This window comes from Diadema antillarum, unplaced genomic scaffold (genome assembly GCF_040938485.1).
Source record: "Diadema antillarum isolate AM-2024a unplaced genomic scaffold, OU_Dant_1.0 scf00000101, whole genome shotgun sequence".
NCBI classification, from domain to species: Eukaryota; Metazoa; Echinodermata; class Echinoidea; order Diadematoida; family Diadematidae; genus Diadema; species Diadema antillarum.
The window spans coordinates 300,348-317,971 of NW_027270990.1; the positions used below are offsets into that span (position 1 = coordinate 300,348).

A 17,624-nucleotide genomic window follows, 5' to 3' on the forward strand; every position below is an offset into this window, starting at 1 on the left:
TGAATAGTAACATCAGTGCCTAAAAGCTTCTTGTGCTTCTCTGTCACAGGCGCTGTATACGTTGTATAATTCATGATGTTTCATTTTCGCGAATTTCATTAGTCACTAAATATTCGCAACATCAAGAACTCACAAAGATATTGCCTCCATCAACACAAATGCGTTGTGTATATCTCTGAGGTGAAAAATTGCTAACTTATCCTTTCTTATTCCATCAATGTGGTTCTTGCTTGCCAATTCAACCACATGCAAAATTGCTCCACAAATCCAAATTTTAAAAGTAAATGGTGGATCCAGTATTCAAATAATGGCACTCCATCCAGAGTTAATGCAGAGGAAAAACTGGAATGATATGCCAGTGATGTCCTTGTCCATAATTATAATCTCTTTTGGTGATCCCAAAATTCCTTTTCCACAAGAGTAACAGTGCAAAATTCTCTAAAATTCCTGATCATCTAATACTTCATCACTGCTTCTGTCTATCACATAGCTACCATCACTTGGAACCTGACACCAGTCATCAAACAACTTATACACAAACAAAGCCCTGCCGAAAGGCTGGGAGAGGGAACCTGGAATGGAGGTTGCCTTTATCCTTACCTTTGTAGCTTGCTGAATGATGTTATCCCAGACTTGGTTGGGCAGCAGCATGTACTTCTCAATCAGATGTTCCTGGACCATGCTTTCTGACTGGGCACTGATCATGTAGCCTACTGCCTCATAGAATGTGTGCACCTGTTTAAGAAAATCAAGGGTTGCTCTATATCAATGGCTTAGTTCTTGGGTGAGACAACCACAACACACTTTCATACACTTCCTTGTTCTCAGTTCTTGTTAAAATCTGCCCTTTCAATGTCCATTCTTTTCTCTTTTATTTTCTTTAGCTTAATCACAACCTTTAAAAGATACTATTAAGCAGTGGACATGCTCCCTGTCCCTCACCTGCTGGGGTTGAAGGTCACAGATGATGGTGTTGATGTTGTTTAGGATCTCTTCCACAAATGGCATCACTTCACCGACCTGTACCTGCACAAAGTGGCGCCTGCACTTCTGCGCGATCTTGATGAAGGTATCGCAGGCCATGTCCTGTACACCATCGTGGGTCTCTGTAAGTTGCAATATACACACAAAAGAATGAGCTCAACACAACCTATGACATATTGACCCACACAAGCTCATCATCCTGTATTGGAACAAGCAATTCAAGCACTTGCACATGCAAACAAAAAGAAAAAAATAAAGGTAAAAGTCAAACTGACCACTTTAAATAAGCTGTTTGAAAGGAATCAAGATCATTTTGTTTTTCCCTGAACATGACTTTAATGAGAACTTGGTCTAGAAAGAAAACACAGACATTCCCTGAAGAAAAGGCAGTTACCTTGCAAACATAAACATTCAAAACTTAAAAAAGAATAATTGTGAAGTTCAAGAAATATAGCTTTATCACCAAATGCTAACTCATTACAATTTATGCAAGATGTGCTGCACATGTCTTAGATGAAGGGCACATTAGCAATGACAAGTATATCTTGATGTGGAACGTACACCTGTGTTGGGTTCATTTGTATTTATTGTCTCTTTCATACGTGATAAAAGAAGAATGATTACACTGATAAACAAAGAAAAATCATTCAATAAGTAATACCCATAAAGTAAAAGACTTTCACATCCAACATGACATCAACAGATGCCTTTCACAAGGCAAAGTTTCCTCAATATCAAATGAAAAAAAAAAATTGTCATGCACATGACATTCATCATCAGAACGCAGAGGGCATCCATGGAATGCGTTGTATTCCTGATTCATGCACACTGTCAGAACTGATTGCCAAAATTCTGGGAACTCACTAGAAACATCTGTACTCTTTTCCACTGTTTCCCAATCTAATGTGTACAGACAAAAGTTGGAAAGACCATAAGGCACAAGGCAGATACATGGACAACACTGTTTTCTGACAGACAAAAAACGCACTTGGGTGTTCCCAAACAAACATGTGGCAGTTCATGCATGAATCAAAGCAACACATTGCATGAATTACCCTGCTGCGGTATAGTTCACAACGATCACAAAATACAAAACACACTCACAAAGCCCACACATAACAACAAAACAAGGATATAGGTCTACAATTAGCAGATTGCAGGGTACCCAGTCATGCAGTCATATCCAAAAGAGGAAATCCCCACCAAACTTTCCCTCATCTCTACCTTTCTTTCTCTTTCTCTCTAATAGAACAAATATGCCCACTGCTCTTTCTGCTTGAGGTAATTTGCAATACTCTTACTTTTGCAAACACAAAACAAACAATTATATAAATGTACATAGGAATGCACCATGTTGCATAATAACAATGCTTCATTGTAATAGTAAAACTGTCTCACAGTTGCTATGACATATAAATTAAAGGGGTAATTTTGAATTGTTGTTGTTACTAACATCATGAGCTATGGCATTGCTGCAACACAAACAAAGCAAGACAATCTAAGGCTTGCTTTACTATTACTTATGCCATGCCTCCCAATAGAGTGAATATGTTTGGGAGTATTCGCTCATGACACATAAATATTGCGAAGTGCTACACACCATTTCCACTACACAAAATTACACAATGAGACATGCATTACCAAAGACAAGCTATATTGTGGAAAACTTCTCACAAAACAAATGTAATCACATCACTATCTCATCTTACAAGCTGCCACACATAAAGCCACATGAAGGAAAGACAGTTCTAAGGTGGTATCTTACCGTGCATGAACTCAAAGAGCTTGTTGACGACCGTCTTGAGGAATTTCCAGTGTGCCCGTAAAAACCTCGGGTACTGGCCGACAACGTACATGATGTTGGAGGCAATGATAGCCTTGTTGTCCTTGCCACGCTTCTGTTCGCACAGCCCAAGGAGCTCCTTGATGACTGTGACCAAGAAGCGCTTCTCGTCCTCCTCGTGCATGGCACCACTGATGGAGCCTATCGCCCAGCAGAGCTGTGGGGTCGAAAGGGTTAAACACGGCCATTCAATACTGTGTTACAACATTGAGATATCCACAATAATGTCAACACAGATGTTCTCCCACGAAGATGGCATACTGTTATAAACCAGAAATATTTGCAGCATCAAACTTTCATGAATTACCACTAGCATTCAATGCATCATTGTGTCGACAAAACCTTTCGCATGCATCTTACTTCTGAGAATCCTGGCTCCTCGCTAAATTCATGAAAGCTTCATGCACCAAAAAATTATGGCTTTACAGTATCAGTACACTGGTTCACAGTGGCAAACATGTCCAATCAGCTTGGTCTGGCTGTGATTTGGAGAAGTATTCTGGGAAACATCCGGCCATATCTGAAAGACACTGTTTACCACACGCACGACAAATTGAAACCTAGATCATTCTTGCTTTTCATAATGCCCAGTACGATTTAGTCACTGTTATTTTTGTTTTTACTTCATTGCTAGGATTATGTAAAAAGTGAAAATTATGAGAAAATAATCACTTCTTTGTTTAAATTTTTCAGCATTTTTAACCACCTAAATGACACATCCAGCAATGCAAACATGCAAACAGTTACTCACAGTGTTGAGATTCTTCCATGACCACTCTTGCCCGTTGACCTGGAGCTGCAGTTTTTCTGTCATGATAGTTTCTGTGTCTGTGTAGTCCAAGTGGGTCAGGTACACTGCAGAATGAAAAGATCACAGACCATCAGAGATTGACCTCCAAACAAGTATCGGTGCTATGTGTCTGGTTGCAGACAATAAGATCAATTTACAGAAGTTCAGTAAAATCAAAGAGAAGCATACACATACTCTTGCATGAAGACACACTACATTCCATACATGAGCAATTATAAATATTAAATATTGGCATCTTTATTTTCCTTTTTTTTTGCCACTGGAGCACCATGACGACAAGATGAACAAGTTCCTTCAGTCTGTGAGTGTGGGTAGACACACAGTATAATGACTTTGGTTATTTACAAACATTCATGGAGCATCAGTAGAAGTAGTTGCAGGAGAGTAATTCCACTAACTTCTTTAATCATGGGTAAACTTACCAAGTGTCTCCCTCATGTTCTTGTACATGTTAATGGAGTCTGTGTCCTTCATGAACTCCCTCACAACTTCTCCCTGGTCATTCTCCACGACTAGTACTTCTTCAGGTTTGGCCATCCGAGAAATCATAATTCTTCTTACCTGTTTGCACAAGATTAATGAAAAGGACTTAATAATGTTCACAAACTTTATAATAAGTGAATGAAGCAGTGTGAAATATATGCAGTGAAGATATCACATGAGAGAATGGTCCAAAAACTCTCCAGGTATGTCATGAGAAACCAACAATTGAGTACAACAAAACGCTAGAAGTCTAGCAGCAGTTTACATTCTATACAACTGCAGTCAGTCTACACAGTTTACATTTTGTTGGCATTCACTGTCATAGTGGCTGCCTGATCAGTGGCAAATTGTGTAAAAATTGACGAGAACCTGAATCTATTATGTGATCCTTCTATTTCTACAAACAAAATCAAATGGATATATCACCAGAACAATGATTTGTCACAAATATGCACATGAGTTTGTCTTCACTAAACTAGAAATGTCGCTACAGCGACTGGTTATACCCCCGCCAAACAACATTTCATAAGCTTTGGTCAAAACAACATTTCATAAGCTTTGGTCAAAAAACTGAGGAAGTAGTTAAATCCGCAAGATCTTTCCTTGATCTTCTGCCATTAATATGCCGTTACCATGGCAACGTACTTTCGGGTACTGTCAAAAATGCGTCTTGCACATCTACAACCAAAGGCACACATCTGTACCAAGTTTCATGGAAATTGGGCAAAAACTGAGGAAGTAGTTTGCAACACAAAATTTTCCATCATTTTGGCTCATAATATGTGAGCTGTTACCATGGCAACATACTTTTTGTCACTGTCAAGAAATGTGTCATGCTGATCTATATCCTAAAACAAACATTCAATATGAATTCCATGAGAATTGGAAGAACACTGATGAAGCAGTTTTGCCATGAAGCATTTTGCCCTATATTTTACCAATTACATGCCGTTACCATGGCAACGCACTTTTTGCCACTGCGGAAATATGTGTCTTGCACATTAACATATTCAGATGAACATCTGTACCTTATTTCATAAAAATTGATCAAAAACTGTGGGAGGAGTTCGCGACGCAAGATTTGTACCCATTTTTGCCCATAATATGCCGTTACCATGGCAACGTACTTTTGGGTACTGTCAAAAAATACGTCTTGCACATCTACAACCCAAGGCACACATCTGTGCCAAGTTTTATGGGAATCGGTTGAAAACTGAGGAAGTAGTTCGCGACGCAAGATTTGCAACGGACCGACCGCCCGACCGCCCGACCGCCCGACCGCCCGACCACCCGCTGATTCCTATATACCCCCTTCAAACTTCGTTTGGCGGGGGTATAAAGATAGAACTGTAAATTATGTTACAGGGCTTGCTCTGTGGGCCCTGTTTGAACAAGATCTGGGTTGAAAAATATAATAAGAAAAAACACCAACATAGCAATGTTTCATTTCATTTTTAACAAAATTAGATACAATACACCCAATAAGATCATATGTTTACATCATTGATTTAACAGCATTTCTTCCATCCAAAAGAGCAGTATAATCCCACAGCAGATATGGTATGCTTGGGAATTCCTTTCAAAGTACCATTGTTGATACGTCTTACAGATGGTAAACCTGACTGGGCATGCAAAAACTCACTCTTGATAGTACGTGAAGGTAGAGCTGCCGACGGGGTGGGACACTGGAGTTGGCGCTCCCGAGCAGCAGGGGCGAGGAAGGAGTGGACGGGAAGGGGCTCTCACGGTAGAGCTCAGAGGCTAGCGTGTTCCAGTACTCCAGGCAGATCTTGAATATTTCTGTCTCCTCTACCTCGGAGATGAGGAGCAGGTAGTGGTGCGCCTGTGAGGAGATATGGAAAGAAAAAGCACACATATGACATGGTTACTCATGAATCACTCAAAAAAATAATTGTTTCCATACAAGACAGGAATCGACAGACAGGGTTCAGACTTGACGACGCGACATGATGACCGTGGTCTGTCTCCGCATTTCTTAAAACTGCACGAGTAATGACTAGGAAATCGTCCCTACCTCGAGCAGAATTTCATGAAACTCTGGTTTCTTCTCGATGAGCTCCACGTGCTCCTTAAAGAAGGTGCAGAGGAAGAGACTCAGGTTCTGGATGAAGTTTTGCTCCTCATCCCTCCCATTTGCATAGGCTTGCTTAATGTTGGTGGTAGAAGGCAGCATCTGGGGAAATAGAACCAATTTGCAGAAAGAAATTTTCAGTGAGATACAACCTATTATCAGCAGCAGTTGCACAAACACAGCTGAAAATCTACACATCTGTTACCACAAAAGTGACATGAAGAAATATAAAATGATGCAATGTGACATAAGCATTTATTGATATTGTATGGACAACCTCTGACATCTGAAAAGCGTACTATGTTAGTACTGGCCCTGAGAGGCCCTCCCTGGATCTGCCACAACAAAAAAATTTAAAGTAAAATCAATAATGTGTTTACTCGCAACATTTCTGGTTTTACAGAAGATTTTTTTTAAAATAGATATTCAAATTTGGGGATTTTTGGGGCCCCTCGGAGTCGAGGAGGGGGAGGATGGTGCCATTTGTATACAAAATATATATATTTTTTTACCCTAGTGATAGTACCTGCTAAGTTCAGTGACAAATTTGACCTTGTGTTTTCAAGAAGAAGATGAAAATGTGAAACTGGCCCTCACTTTGGTCTCATTCCCCCCCCCCCCCCCAATCTTAGAGGACATGAACCTCAGAATCAGAGAATCACCAGATTTTTTTTTTTTATCCCACGAAAAGTATTCTTCATACCTGTTGGTATATAATAAAAGCAATACGTTTCCTCAGTGGAAAAGTTCTGTCCGTCCCAAACACTTGAGAAAATGAAAATTAGTTATATGTGTGTGTGTGTGTGTGTGTGGGTGTGTGTACAATTCAAATAGAGAGCTGCTCAACAATGAGATCACACAGAGTTGTCAATTTGTCTGAGTACTCCATAAGCTTGTACTATTCATGATTTCTTTTTTTTTTTTTAATGTCAGATTTTCCCCAGCTTTTCACTGATATACTTTTCTTATTTTTTCTGCTCTCATACAAAGCAGCATATTAACAGGATGGAATTTTCCTTAAACCACAACACAACAATTCCACCGGAAGCACTGACCTGTTTCAGCTGCGTCATTGTGAGTGTGAAGAGCACCACAAACTGCTGATCGTATTGGCTAACGTTCACTCCAGCAATCTCCGTCAGGCACTTCAACGTCACATTCCGGAACATCGGCACATTCAGGAACTGTTTCACGAGATAAAATGCATTTCTACAAAATATAGAGAAGGCAAACGAACAATGTTCATGACAGAGCATTCACATCACCAGACAAACCCGACAATATCGACAGAGCACAATCATAGTAAAAGTTTACAAATTTGGGAACTAAACAAAGTGAGTCAATTTTCATGGGATTATTGATTTCCAGGTCTTTTTTCTTTTTTTCATGTTGGATGAAGCCTCAATGGAAAACAGTCTTCCATTAATTTTTCTAAACACGACAAAAGCAACTTGACTACAACCTGCAGCTACCTGTAAAGTGGGATGTCTCCATCTATCATTTATTCTAATCACTAGTGTGGCCCCTCATTTACAATTAGATGAAGTTCATAAATCTTGACTTTTTAACTCAAGTATGACGTAATGTCTGTTGAACAAGGAAAATATCTCCCAATTCATTACCAATTTTATGTCCTAAATCCAATCAACCCCTTGACCATTGCTGCCAAGGCGAAGTGACCACTGACAAGAATTTCTGACCTTGCCCATCGACAATCGCTTCATCTGAAGTAATTTTTCATATTTATATTTAATTTCTTTCTACCGAGTCATATCACGACTAAGCATTCCTATATAAAGTTACAGCTGCGAGAGACATTTTCAGCTGAAGTTCGTTGACCCTGACCTTACGGGAACTTCTTTTCTAAAAATCTGATTCACGCATCACGATCACATGTAGAACACTGTGAACAAATATTAGAAAAAGTTGCAAAGGATATTTTCTCTCACACTGTGCTAAAAGATCTAGGGTACCAAGACCGAGAGACAGACGGACAGATAGACAAGCCCAAACATCATGCTTTTAGAACCCTTAGCAGTAGAGGTATAACCCCCACCCCCAAAGAAAAAAAAAACAAACACTGTACATCAAACCACATACCACCACGTGGACACACAGAACAGATATATCGATGAAATGCACCACCGAACTCACCTTGTAAATAAGTGTGCTTATCAACTTTGTCTCGTAGATGTATCCGAGCGGAATCCAGTTGAGAAACCGTAGTAACGTTTCCAAGCATGATCCAACGAGTGCAGCATTTTGAGAATTATCCTGACGAGACAAGGTGACATGTAGTGTGTCAAATTACAGGCTGCCCTACGCTACATGAAACATGCCCCCAGTCTACATTGAATGCTGGTGATGTCAATTGCCATAACATGTTACTTGCGATGATATGTACATGCATTGTTTAAAACAACCCCCATAAGAGCAGGTCAAGTACTATGTCTTCATTTCTGCATGAAATCATCTATCTTTGCTTTAGGCAGTTCGATGACTAAGCAATTCTCTTTCTCATCCGGCACAGGCCAGAATTGTAAAGTCAGATTACATCATACGTGCAATATCACAGATCTACATCTACAATCTTCAATGCTTGTGTTATTTACTTCATGTCAAAGGTCTTTGTCACCCTATACACAATTTGTCTGGGGATTTGCACTGAGCACTTTAAAAGCTGCTGTCACGAGTGGTCTACTCTCGTCAAGTCAGCTCCAGTTGGATCACAGAATATTGGCAAGAGGCCAATGTTGACACAGCAGTCTGACAAGAATGCAATCAATGGTCTCTTGAATGCACTTATGGAAGAATGCTGTCACGATGCATGTGAAAATGTCATTCATTGCTCATTTCAGACTTGCTCCTCTACTCGAGGAAGAATTGTCTTTAAAACTTCAAAAAAATTATAAAAAAGAAAACATTGTTATACCATATAAAAAACAAAACAGCAAGTTGGAAGTACAACATGTATGTTACATCACTATAATAAAATGTCCTCACACACTGAAAGACAAATAATAACCTTATAGAATTAGAGATCTAAATTTGAGAATACATGTACTACCATTGGAAATTAAACTGAACCAATCTCAAAAGTTGCTAAACCCGATTTCAATCTAAGGAGGGTAAAGGTGCTACTGAACATATCAAGTCATAAAGGTCCATCTCTACATTTTGAAGAATCCATACTCACAGCAGTTATCTAATATCAGGTTTCATGTTTTTCAACTTATGCAGAATGTTTTCCCTGTTTTAATATGCTGGAATCTCAAGCTAGCCCAGCCTAAAACATTTTCCATTGATAGACATGAAATGACTTTACTTAGTAGAGCAATAATTATATTTGCAAGTCATCAATAAGTCTGCCAAAATTTTGGCCATGAGTGCTACAGTAGCACTTCTCCAAAACACGGTAAAATGCACGCAGCCATGTGAAAGGTCTAATCTGCATCTTTCTTGTGGGGTAGTACATGATAAAACATTGCTGTACATGGACACAGGTTGACACTTGGCTTATTGGGATACACAAGGGTTTCCAAGACACATTAATCTACAGTACACTCACAATCACATGGGCAGATGAACGTATGGATATACACACACACAAAAAAAAAAATCAGCAGACACATACACAAACAGACAGACAGATGACAGACAGACAGACAGACAGACAGACAGACAGACACACACACACACCATACAGCAACATGCCCAAGAAAGAATAGAGACCTACCATGACAAACTGGCACAGCTGAAACACCTGAGAGAACTCATTACACATGCTGTCCTTGAGATGCTTGGCCTTGGCCTGGGTCATCTGTCCACTGGAGAAGTCAAACACTTCCTCACTGCAGAGAAAAAGCAAACATCCAAGACCAGAGTCAGTTACTTCTATCCGCTCGCAGAAAAGCCTGGATTATCCAGGGTCCATTTTTTTTTTCCTCACCACACCCTAGTTACATCTTTGACCTGTATCTCATCATACCATAAAAAGGTCTTTTTTGTGTGTGCTCAGCTGGGTAATATGAATTTGCTGTGTTTTTTAATACCACGGTATCATGACATTAAATGCTGAAACATATGTCATGCAAACATATTCCCGTCATTTTATTTTTGCGCTAGGTTGTTGTGCGAAATGTGCAAAAATTTCCACTTTTACAGTTAGTCTGTAAAAGGTAGGTACATTTCCAGTATATATCTCTAGATGCTTGCTTGGTATCATAAGACAACTTGTATTTTTTTTTCCTATTCCCCTTTCATAACAGTCTCCTCCATCACCCCCCCCCCCCCCCCTCCTTTCAATCTTGGTACACACAAACCAAGAAACAACGGAAAGAAGCAATGATCTAGACTGACATTTAACATGGTCAACTCAGTCTTGGTTCTATGCTGGTGTATGGAAACTCAAAATTTTTTTTTGACAAACTAATATAAGACTTCCAGCACTTGACTGAAACACTGGGGGTCAAAAACATCAAAGCCCTTTTGTTTTTTCTTTTATCTTTTATCTTAGCAACAAAGCTCTGTGACTTGTAACCTGTATGATGATCAGCACATGAAGCACTGGTTCTGCAAAACAATACTGTCCATTCAACAACTTCCTGCATTTCCTTTCTTATATTTAGAAAACTACAAAAGGTGTCTATAGCTTCAAGGACAGACTTAGGTAGTGGTTGGTGTAAGGGCATACCTTAGCAGTTTCAAAATGGCAAGGTTATTCTGACACAGCGATTCGTTTGTCTTGCTTGCTCCAACTATGTCGCTGATGAAGGACGGCCAATTCCTTGGCCATTCATGCTTCAGGATTTGTACCAAGATGATGTTGAGTTTGCTCAGATACACTTTTTCTTTCTGGAAAGGAGAAAAAGAAAACAGATACAATAACTTCATCTCAGTTATAAAAACAAATAATAATGATGAACTGTACAAAAACAAATCAAAATCTGGTTTCTGCACCAATAAGGTTCAATGGGAAAATTCTCAAATTATCCTCCCCTGTTTAAACTGCCATGGTACTAGCAGCGTTTTCAAAACCGAAATTCATCTTGTTTGTACACATCTAATTTTATTTGAGAATAGTGACTATGGAGTGTTAACACAACCTCCCAGCCAAATACAAAGGTACACATCTCATTACACAAACTTACATCAGCCATATCCTGTTCTGATGAGATCTTGATGATAAGCCCTACTGTGTACTTCTTGATTCCTTCGCACTGTGTCCTCGGCAGCACCTTCCATCGAGTTTTGATGACGTTCTCAAGGATCTGTAGCCCATAGTACTGTTTAGAAGTTGAAACAACATGCTCAAAAATTAGGAAGTAATACTGAAACAGAGACCCTTATGTAAAACAAACACACATTAATGAAGAACAATTTGACTGCACAATTTACTGGATACCTCAGCAATCTCACAAATAACTATATTCCCCACAAATACAGCCCTTCATAAACATCTAGAGGAAGTTAATTAAATCTTTACCACAGACCCAGAGGATTGACTTTTAACTCTTCTCAAAAAAGGGAATACTAGTATTTGCCACATCATTGCTATCCATCATTTCTACATGAATATGATCTACCAGGTATTTTTATTCACTTACGCATAAGAGAGCTTTAGAATTTTAATCTTATCTTTTATGTATAAATTGTCGTTAAACTAGCCAGTCCACAGGACATCTGTAATCTGTGTATTTCTAAGGAGGGAAAATCTATCACAGAAGGCCTGAGGAGGCTGCAGTTTCAGTGTCATGTGTCCCATGAAGAGTTTACAAACATATACATTATGTTTATGAACTCATATACAAGTACCCTTTTTTAGACTGGGCCAAAGTCAATATTCGGAGTATCACCTTGGCTTGAGGCACACATTTTATTGATCACATGACACAAACGGTTCAAAATGCTATCAACAGCCATTTCCATACTCCACGATTTACCACATCCAGAAGCAATTCTTTACATGGAAAACACATACAGAACGGCAGTTAACTGCAGACAGATAGACTGATCTAGGAAATAGGCAGACAGAGTGATTATGAGAGACAGAAAGACAAACAGAGAACTTGCCAGACACTGAACAAACAGAAAAATGTTCTTGTTCCTTCCTCTATGGGCCTGAAGATACTTGCCTTTGCATTAATACTGGATTCTTTGTACTTGAAAAATAGAACAATGTTTATTTATTCTTCACTGGCTTCAATTTCACTTTCTTTTATTTGTGAAGCTTTAATGTAACATTCTCACTTTATCTTTCCAATTATCACTATGATGACAATGATCCTGACTATGAGAACTTTCATCATATAACAGACTTCGACTGACTTGGTACTTCTTCTGGGCTTTAATCCAACAGGGCCCTGGATGTATGAGCATTAACGAAAAGAGATCCATCTAAGGGCCAGAAGTAAACCGTCTATTTTACCATGTTTTGTCTCAAAATACTTGATGGACTTACTTTTGTTTGTTGATTGCTGGAGTATTCCAGTATGGTGTCCACTCTTGTCCATGCATCAGGATGTTCTTTTAGGCTGGTAAGGATCTGCTGAGCCATTTGTTGCTGGAAGAAATCAAAAGCATTTGGACATTGTTCATTCATGTACACTGCATATATTTTGCAAATGAGAAGGATGTACTCTTTTCTTCCATTTTTCTCACAATATCCCTTCTCTTAGAGACACTGAGTGGAGTGTAATGATAGAGCATTAACAAACAGTTCAATCAAGATGTATACCCTCAAATTGTAACATACATGTACACACTTCAGCAGAAGATTGCATCCAGTACGGAAGAGGAATGTACAATATAATGCACACTGTATCACTGGGGTGCTTCAAGAAGAGGCTGAAAAAGTAACAAAGTTTATGCAATGATCGCAAAAGCTCACTTCAGCCTTGGGATCAGGTAAGCTTTTAAAAAAAAAAAGTTTCGCAAAAACAGACATCAGTGTTTTGTTACAAGCCATATTCAGGCTCTTTTGTGAAAGAATACATTAACAAAGCAAACTGAAATGTGTTTATTATCTAATTATTCAATATATATAGTTTATATGTATGCATACAGCATAATACTTCTAGTGTGCCATGTACTTGCACACTATGTGCACTGATTGAACTATCATGAGCCAACAATTTGCACTTAGTAACCATGACTTACCAGGTACACTGCAAGTTGCTTTGCTCTAATACCACTGGGAAAAAAAACCCTAAAAACTAGAAATGTCGCTATGACGACTGATGCCTCCGCCATAATGCATGATTCTCCCAATAGGTGTATAGTGTAGTACAATGCCTTCACAATGTGTGATGACAGTTTCACATAAATGGCAAAATACTGAAATGACAGGTTTGTCAGAAATATCTTGAATGTTCACTTTCCTTGAACTGGGTTTGCTACAATTGTCTAAGAGTGCAGGTACACATATTTGGGGAATTGAGGATTTTTACTTGACTTCTGACCGACCCTTTTATAAGTTTATGCATTGAGTAATTCTCAAGGTATGAAAAAAGAGTGTAATTACAGTACAAAATTGATTTGTTTTTTTTTGCATTTAAACCTGACCTTTGACCCTTAACCTTTGACCTTCTGGCTGGAAATTTCCCAGAGAATATCCATTATGTAATACATGTACATAGTTTTAAAACTAATAATGCAAGCATTGCATATACTAGTACATGAGGGAAATAGTAAAATTTTGAGGAGTTGATCTTGACCTTCGACCCCCCTGACTATTGACCCATGACCCCTCAGTTCCCTAGATAATCCCTGCCAGTCACTACATCCGTATGTACCAAGTTCCATGAAAATACATTGAACCATTTGTGAGAAAAGGGAAATTGTAACATTTTCACCTCACCTTTGACCTTTCAACCTTTGACCTTATGATATATGAAACTCTCTCTGGAGAATCTTTACGCAGTAATACATGTCTGCACTAAGTTTCAAGAAAATACCTTTGAGCATTGCATAGATATGGGGGAAATAGCAACATTTTTAGCATTTGACCTTAACCTTGACCTTTTGACCTTTGACCTCTTGCAATGTCACTAAAATCTACTCAACTAATTGCCCTATCATACATTATCCTTGGACCAAGTTTGGTGAAAGCTGCTTCATCCAGTTTTGAGTTATCACGTAAACAGATAAATTTTAGGATTTGACCTTCATCTTTGACCTTTGACCTCTGTCCAATTTCACTCAAAAACTAATAAAGTGATTGTCCCATCACACATCATCCTCCGACAAAGTTTGGTGAAATTTGCTTGATCCAGTCTTGAGTTATCGCATAAAGAGATACAATTTCATGATTTGACCTTGACCATTGACCGTTGACCTTTGGCCGATTTCACCCAAAATCTAATCAAGTAATTGCCCCCATCATACTTTATACTTGGACCAAGTTTGGTAAAATTCCAGTCAATATTACTCAAGTTATCGCGTAAACAAATGCGGACGGACGTACAGACGTACGGACGGACAAACAACCCGAAAACATAATGCCTCCGGCACCACTTCGTGGCGGAGGCATAAAAAAAAAAAAAACACTAGTATGGGCCATGACGCGAGAAAAGGGCCCTTAGAGCCGCTGCGTGCAAACGCCACAAAACGGCGCGGAAGTTTGACAAAGCAATACGCGCAAAAAGAGATCAACTAGCTAACTGTGCAAACATGCATAGACGCATCAAAAAGTGACAGGATTTGGACAAAACATGTTTTTTTAAAGGACAAGTTCACCTTCATAAACATAAGGATTGAGAGAATGTAGCAATATTAGTAGAACACATCTTTGAAAGTTTGAGGAAAATTGGACAATCCGTTCAAAAGTTATGAATTTTTGAAGTTTTTGTGCAGTAACCGCTGGATGAGAAGACTACTGCAGTGTGTGAAAAACTTAGATGTCACATGCGTACAACAATATAAGGAAAATATAAAGAGAATTTCACAAAATTTCATCTTATGAAAAAAGTACACATTCCCCCGACTCGTTACCGACAAATGTTATGGATAATATTATTCCCCCTGCCTTTAGAAAGAGGCAAGTCAAGTGCTCTTTTATTATGCGAAAAAAGTGAAAATATGTTGAATTTTCTTCATATTTTCTTTATACTGTTGTACGCATATGACTCACAAGCTGTAGTAGTCTCCTCATCCAGCGGTTCCAAAACAGAAATTTTAAAAATTCATAACTTTTGCATCGATTGTCCAATTTTCCTCAAACTTTCACTGATGTGTTCTACTAATATTGTTGCATTCTCTCAATCCTTATGTTTATGAAGGTGAACTTGTCCTTTAATGTCGTAATTGGGGCATTTAGGAGTGGAATTTTAGAAAGAGGCCTGCATATCTGAATACGTCAGAGTCCTTCTACAATGTGGAGGTGGAAAATCATTTTCAGTATTCAATGCCCTAAGGACCTTTTTCTCGCGTCATGGCCCATATAAATGTTTTTGATTTCTGAATTACATTGACCCCAGCTCACAACAGCTTGTGATGCTACTTGGAATTTCAGTCTAGGGCATAATTGTTTAACCTTGTCTACTACAAAGACGTGCAGCTTGAACTAGGGCAGGAGAGATTTTAAAAAGCAGAATGTGATGCCACTTTCAGTGAATTTGACAACTGAAGTGTATTCAGGTGTAGAGCAAAGTCCTTTTATATAACTCTTTTTTGTACGACTTATTTTCTCCTAGTACGCTACACTGTAAAACTGTTCCAGAGATAAGAAACATATCTCAAAGGCAGTCAGAATAAAGTTAACTGCTACAAAAGATACTCTATTTCAAGTCAAAAAGCCAGCCCACTCACATTCATGTAGACATAGAGACAGGAGAAAAAGCAAAATCACAGAAAGGAAGAAAAGTATGCAATTGTTAAATTTCAATGTGTTATCATGGACTGAACGATGACATCACTTCCACCATATAACACATCAGCTAAATAAGGTATGAATGTAATTCATCTGAAATTTCTTCAGTGGTTGGTACTCAAAAGATGAAATTTAATTCTTACAACTTTTTTCACTACTTTACAAGATACAATTTCATAATGATTTCACATTTCCCCCCTCCATTTCAGAGAAAAGCACATAAACTACATGCTGTATCACTTGCCTGATGAGGTACATGGAAAGATTACTGATTTACCTCCACTAAATGAATGAAGGTGGTTATGTTTTTGCTGTTGTTGGCTTGTTTTAATCTGTCTGTTTGCATATAGCTAAAAAGTTACAAACTGATTTGGATGAAATTTTCTGGAAACGTTGACATTAAATGGCCAGCTTGCTTTTGCAACCGTCAGAGCCACTGTGCTGATGGCCAGAAAGTACAGTGGAAGCAGCAACGGCTGGTCGGCAGTGAGGGTATCTGCTGATGGTGAAGGAATCTACAAATGCAAATGATATGAATATAGTCGACTACAATATAGAGCAGAATCACATTATGGGTGGAAATGAGCTGTTTGGTGGAAGTCTGTGCTCTCCGAGTGCGATTTGAGTTTTTGCTTATGAATCCTTTTCTTTGACGATATCATCCTAATACAGTAAATATATCTAGTTGTTTTCTTACCTCAGGGCCTTCTCCATTGTACATGCAGCCCACCACAGTGTCTAGCAGGTTGATGTCGAGCTTCTGACTAAAGTCGAGCAGCTTGGCTGCCTGCTCAGCCAAGGTGGCCATACTTTGTGAAGGCATTGATCACCCAGGAGCAAGCAACACTTTCCGTCTTGGAGCTGTCCTTGGAGTATCTAGTGCCGACTCCCTGCTGTAAAGGAAGGGTGCAAAAAAGCAACTGACGCATAAATATAAGAGTGAGATACAGGTGGCTCTGTTCAGGTCAAAGTTATTTCTACAGCACTTTTTATTCATTTATTTTTCAAAGTGAAAAGGTAGAAATGCTAGTTTGGCCAGATCATACTAAAAAAAAGAAAAATAATAATAAATAAATATATGGGATAAAATTTGCTTTATGCCTTGGCAAAAACATACAAAAATCTTCCTGTGAAGCATCATAGCCTTGATACAGATTCAATTTATGTTCTTTATGTTTTGAAGCACTTTTATTTTGTGACATTCTAAGCCTTAACATGAAGGGCAACATAATGTCTATTACTGCTGATCTGATGTACATGTAAGTACAGAATTAATGCACTGCAGTGAGAGTGCCTCCCAGAATTCCAGACAAGAGTGTACAGTTAATCAAAACTTCTCAAATAAAGGACTCATTCAGATGAGTCAAACACTGCTCTTATCTCCATCTAGATTCTCAAATCATAAAAAACAACACAGTTGAGTACTTTCCCCCATCCTAGATACACGGTACTAATGATAAAAAACCCAGGCTGTCATTTGCATATTTGACTGCCCGAGGAAGTGCAATACACAAATAGGCAAATATTTAAAATTTCATCAACT

The 17,624-nt window shown here is 38.7% G+C and overlaps 1 protein-coding gene across 1 annotated transcript in view; it reads right to left on the minus strand.

The window, feature by feature from the left end:
* LOC139718895 (exportin-1-like) overlaps positions 1-17,624 on the minus strand; it is a 31,848-nt gene that overhangs the window by 8,350 nt on the left and 5,874 nt on the right. Inside the window, exons 2-15 of the mRNA XM_071630343.1 lie at positions 16,779-16,974; positions 12,674-12,775; positions 11,364-11,498; positions 10,907-11,067; positions 9,950-10,064; positions 8,368-8,487; positions 7,269-7,397; positions 6,157-6,315; positions 5,764-5,964; positions 4,061-4,199; positions 3,579-3,682; positions 2,750-2,984; positions 943-1,106; positions 601-735 (exon numbers count right to left, since the gene is read on the minus strand). Of these exons, the coding sequence (XP_071486444.1) occupies positions 601-735; positions 943-1,106; positions 2,750-2,984; positions 3,579-3,682; positions 4,061-4,199; positions 5,764-5,964; positions 6,157-6,315; positions 7,269-7,397; positions 8,368-8,487; positions 9,950-10,064; positions 10,907-11,067; positions 11,364-11,498; positions 12,674-12,775; positions 16,779-16,904 (2,025 nt within the window). The 5' untranslated portion in view covers positions 16,905-16,974. The remainder of the gene's footprint in view (positions 1-600; positions 736-942; positions 1,107-2,749; positions 2,985-3,578; positions 3,683-4,060; positions 4,200-5,763; positions 5,965-6,156; positions 6,316-7,268; positions 7,398-8,367; positions 8,488-9,949; positions 10,065-10,906; positions 11,068-11,363; positions 11,499-12,673; positions 12,776-16,778; positions 16,975-17,624) is intronic.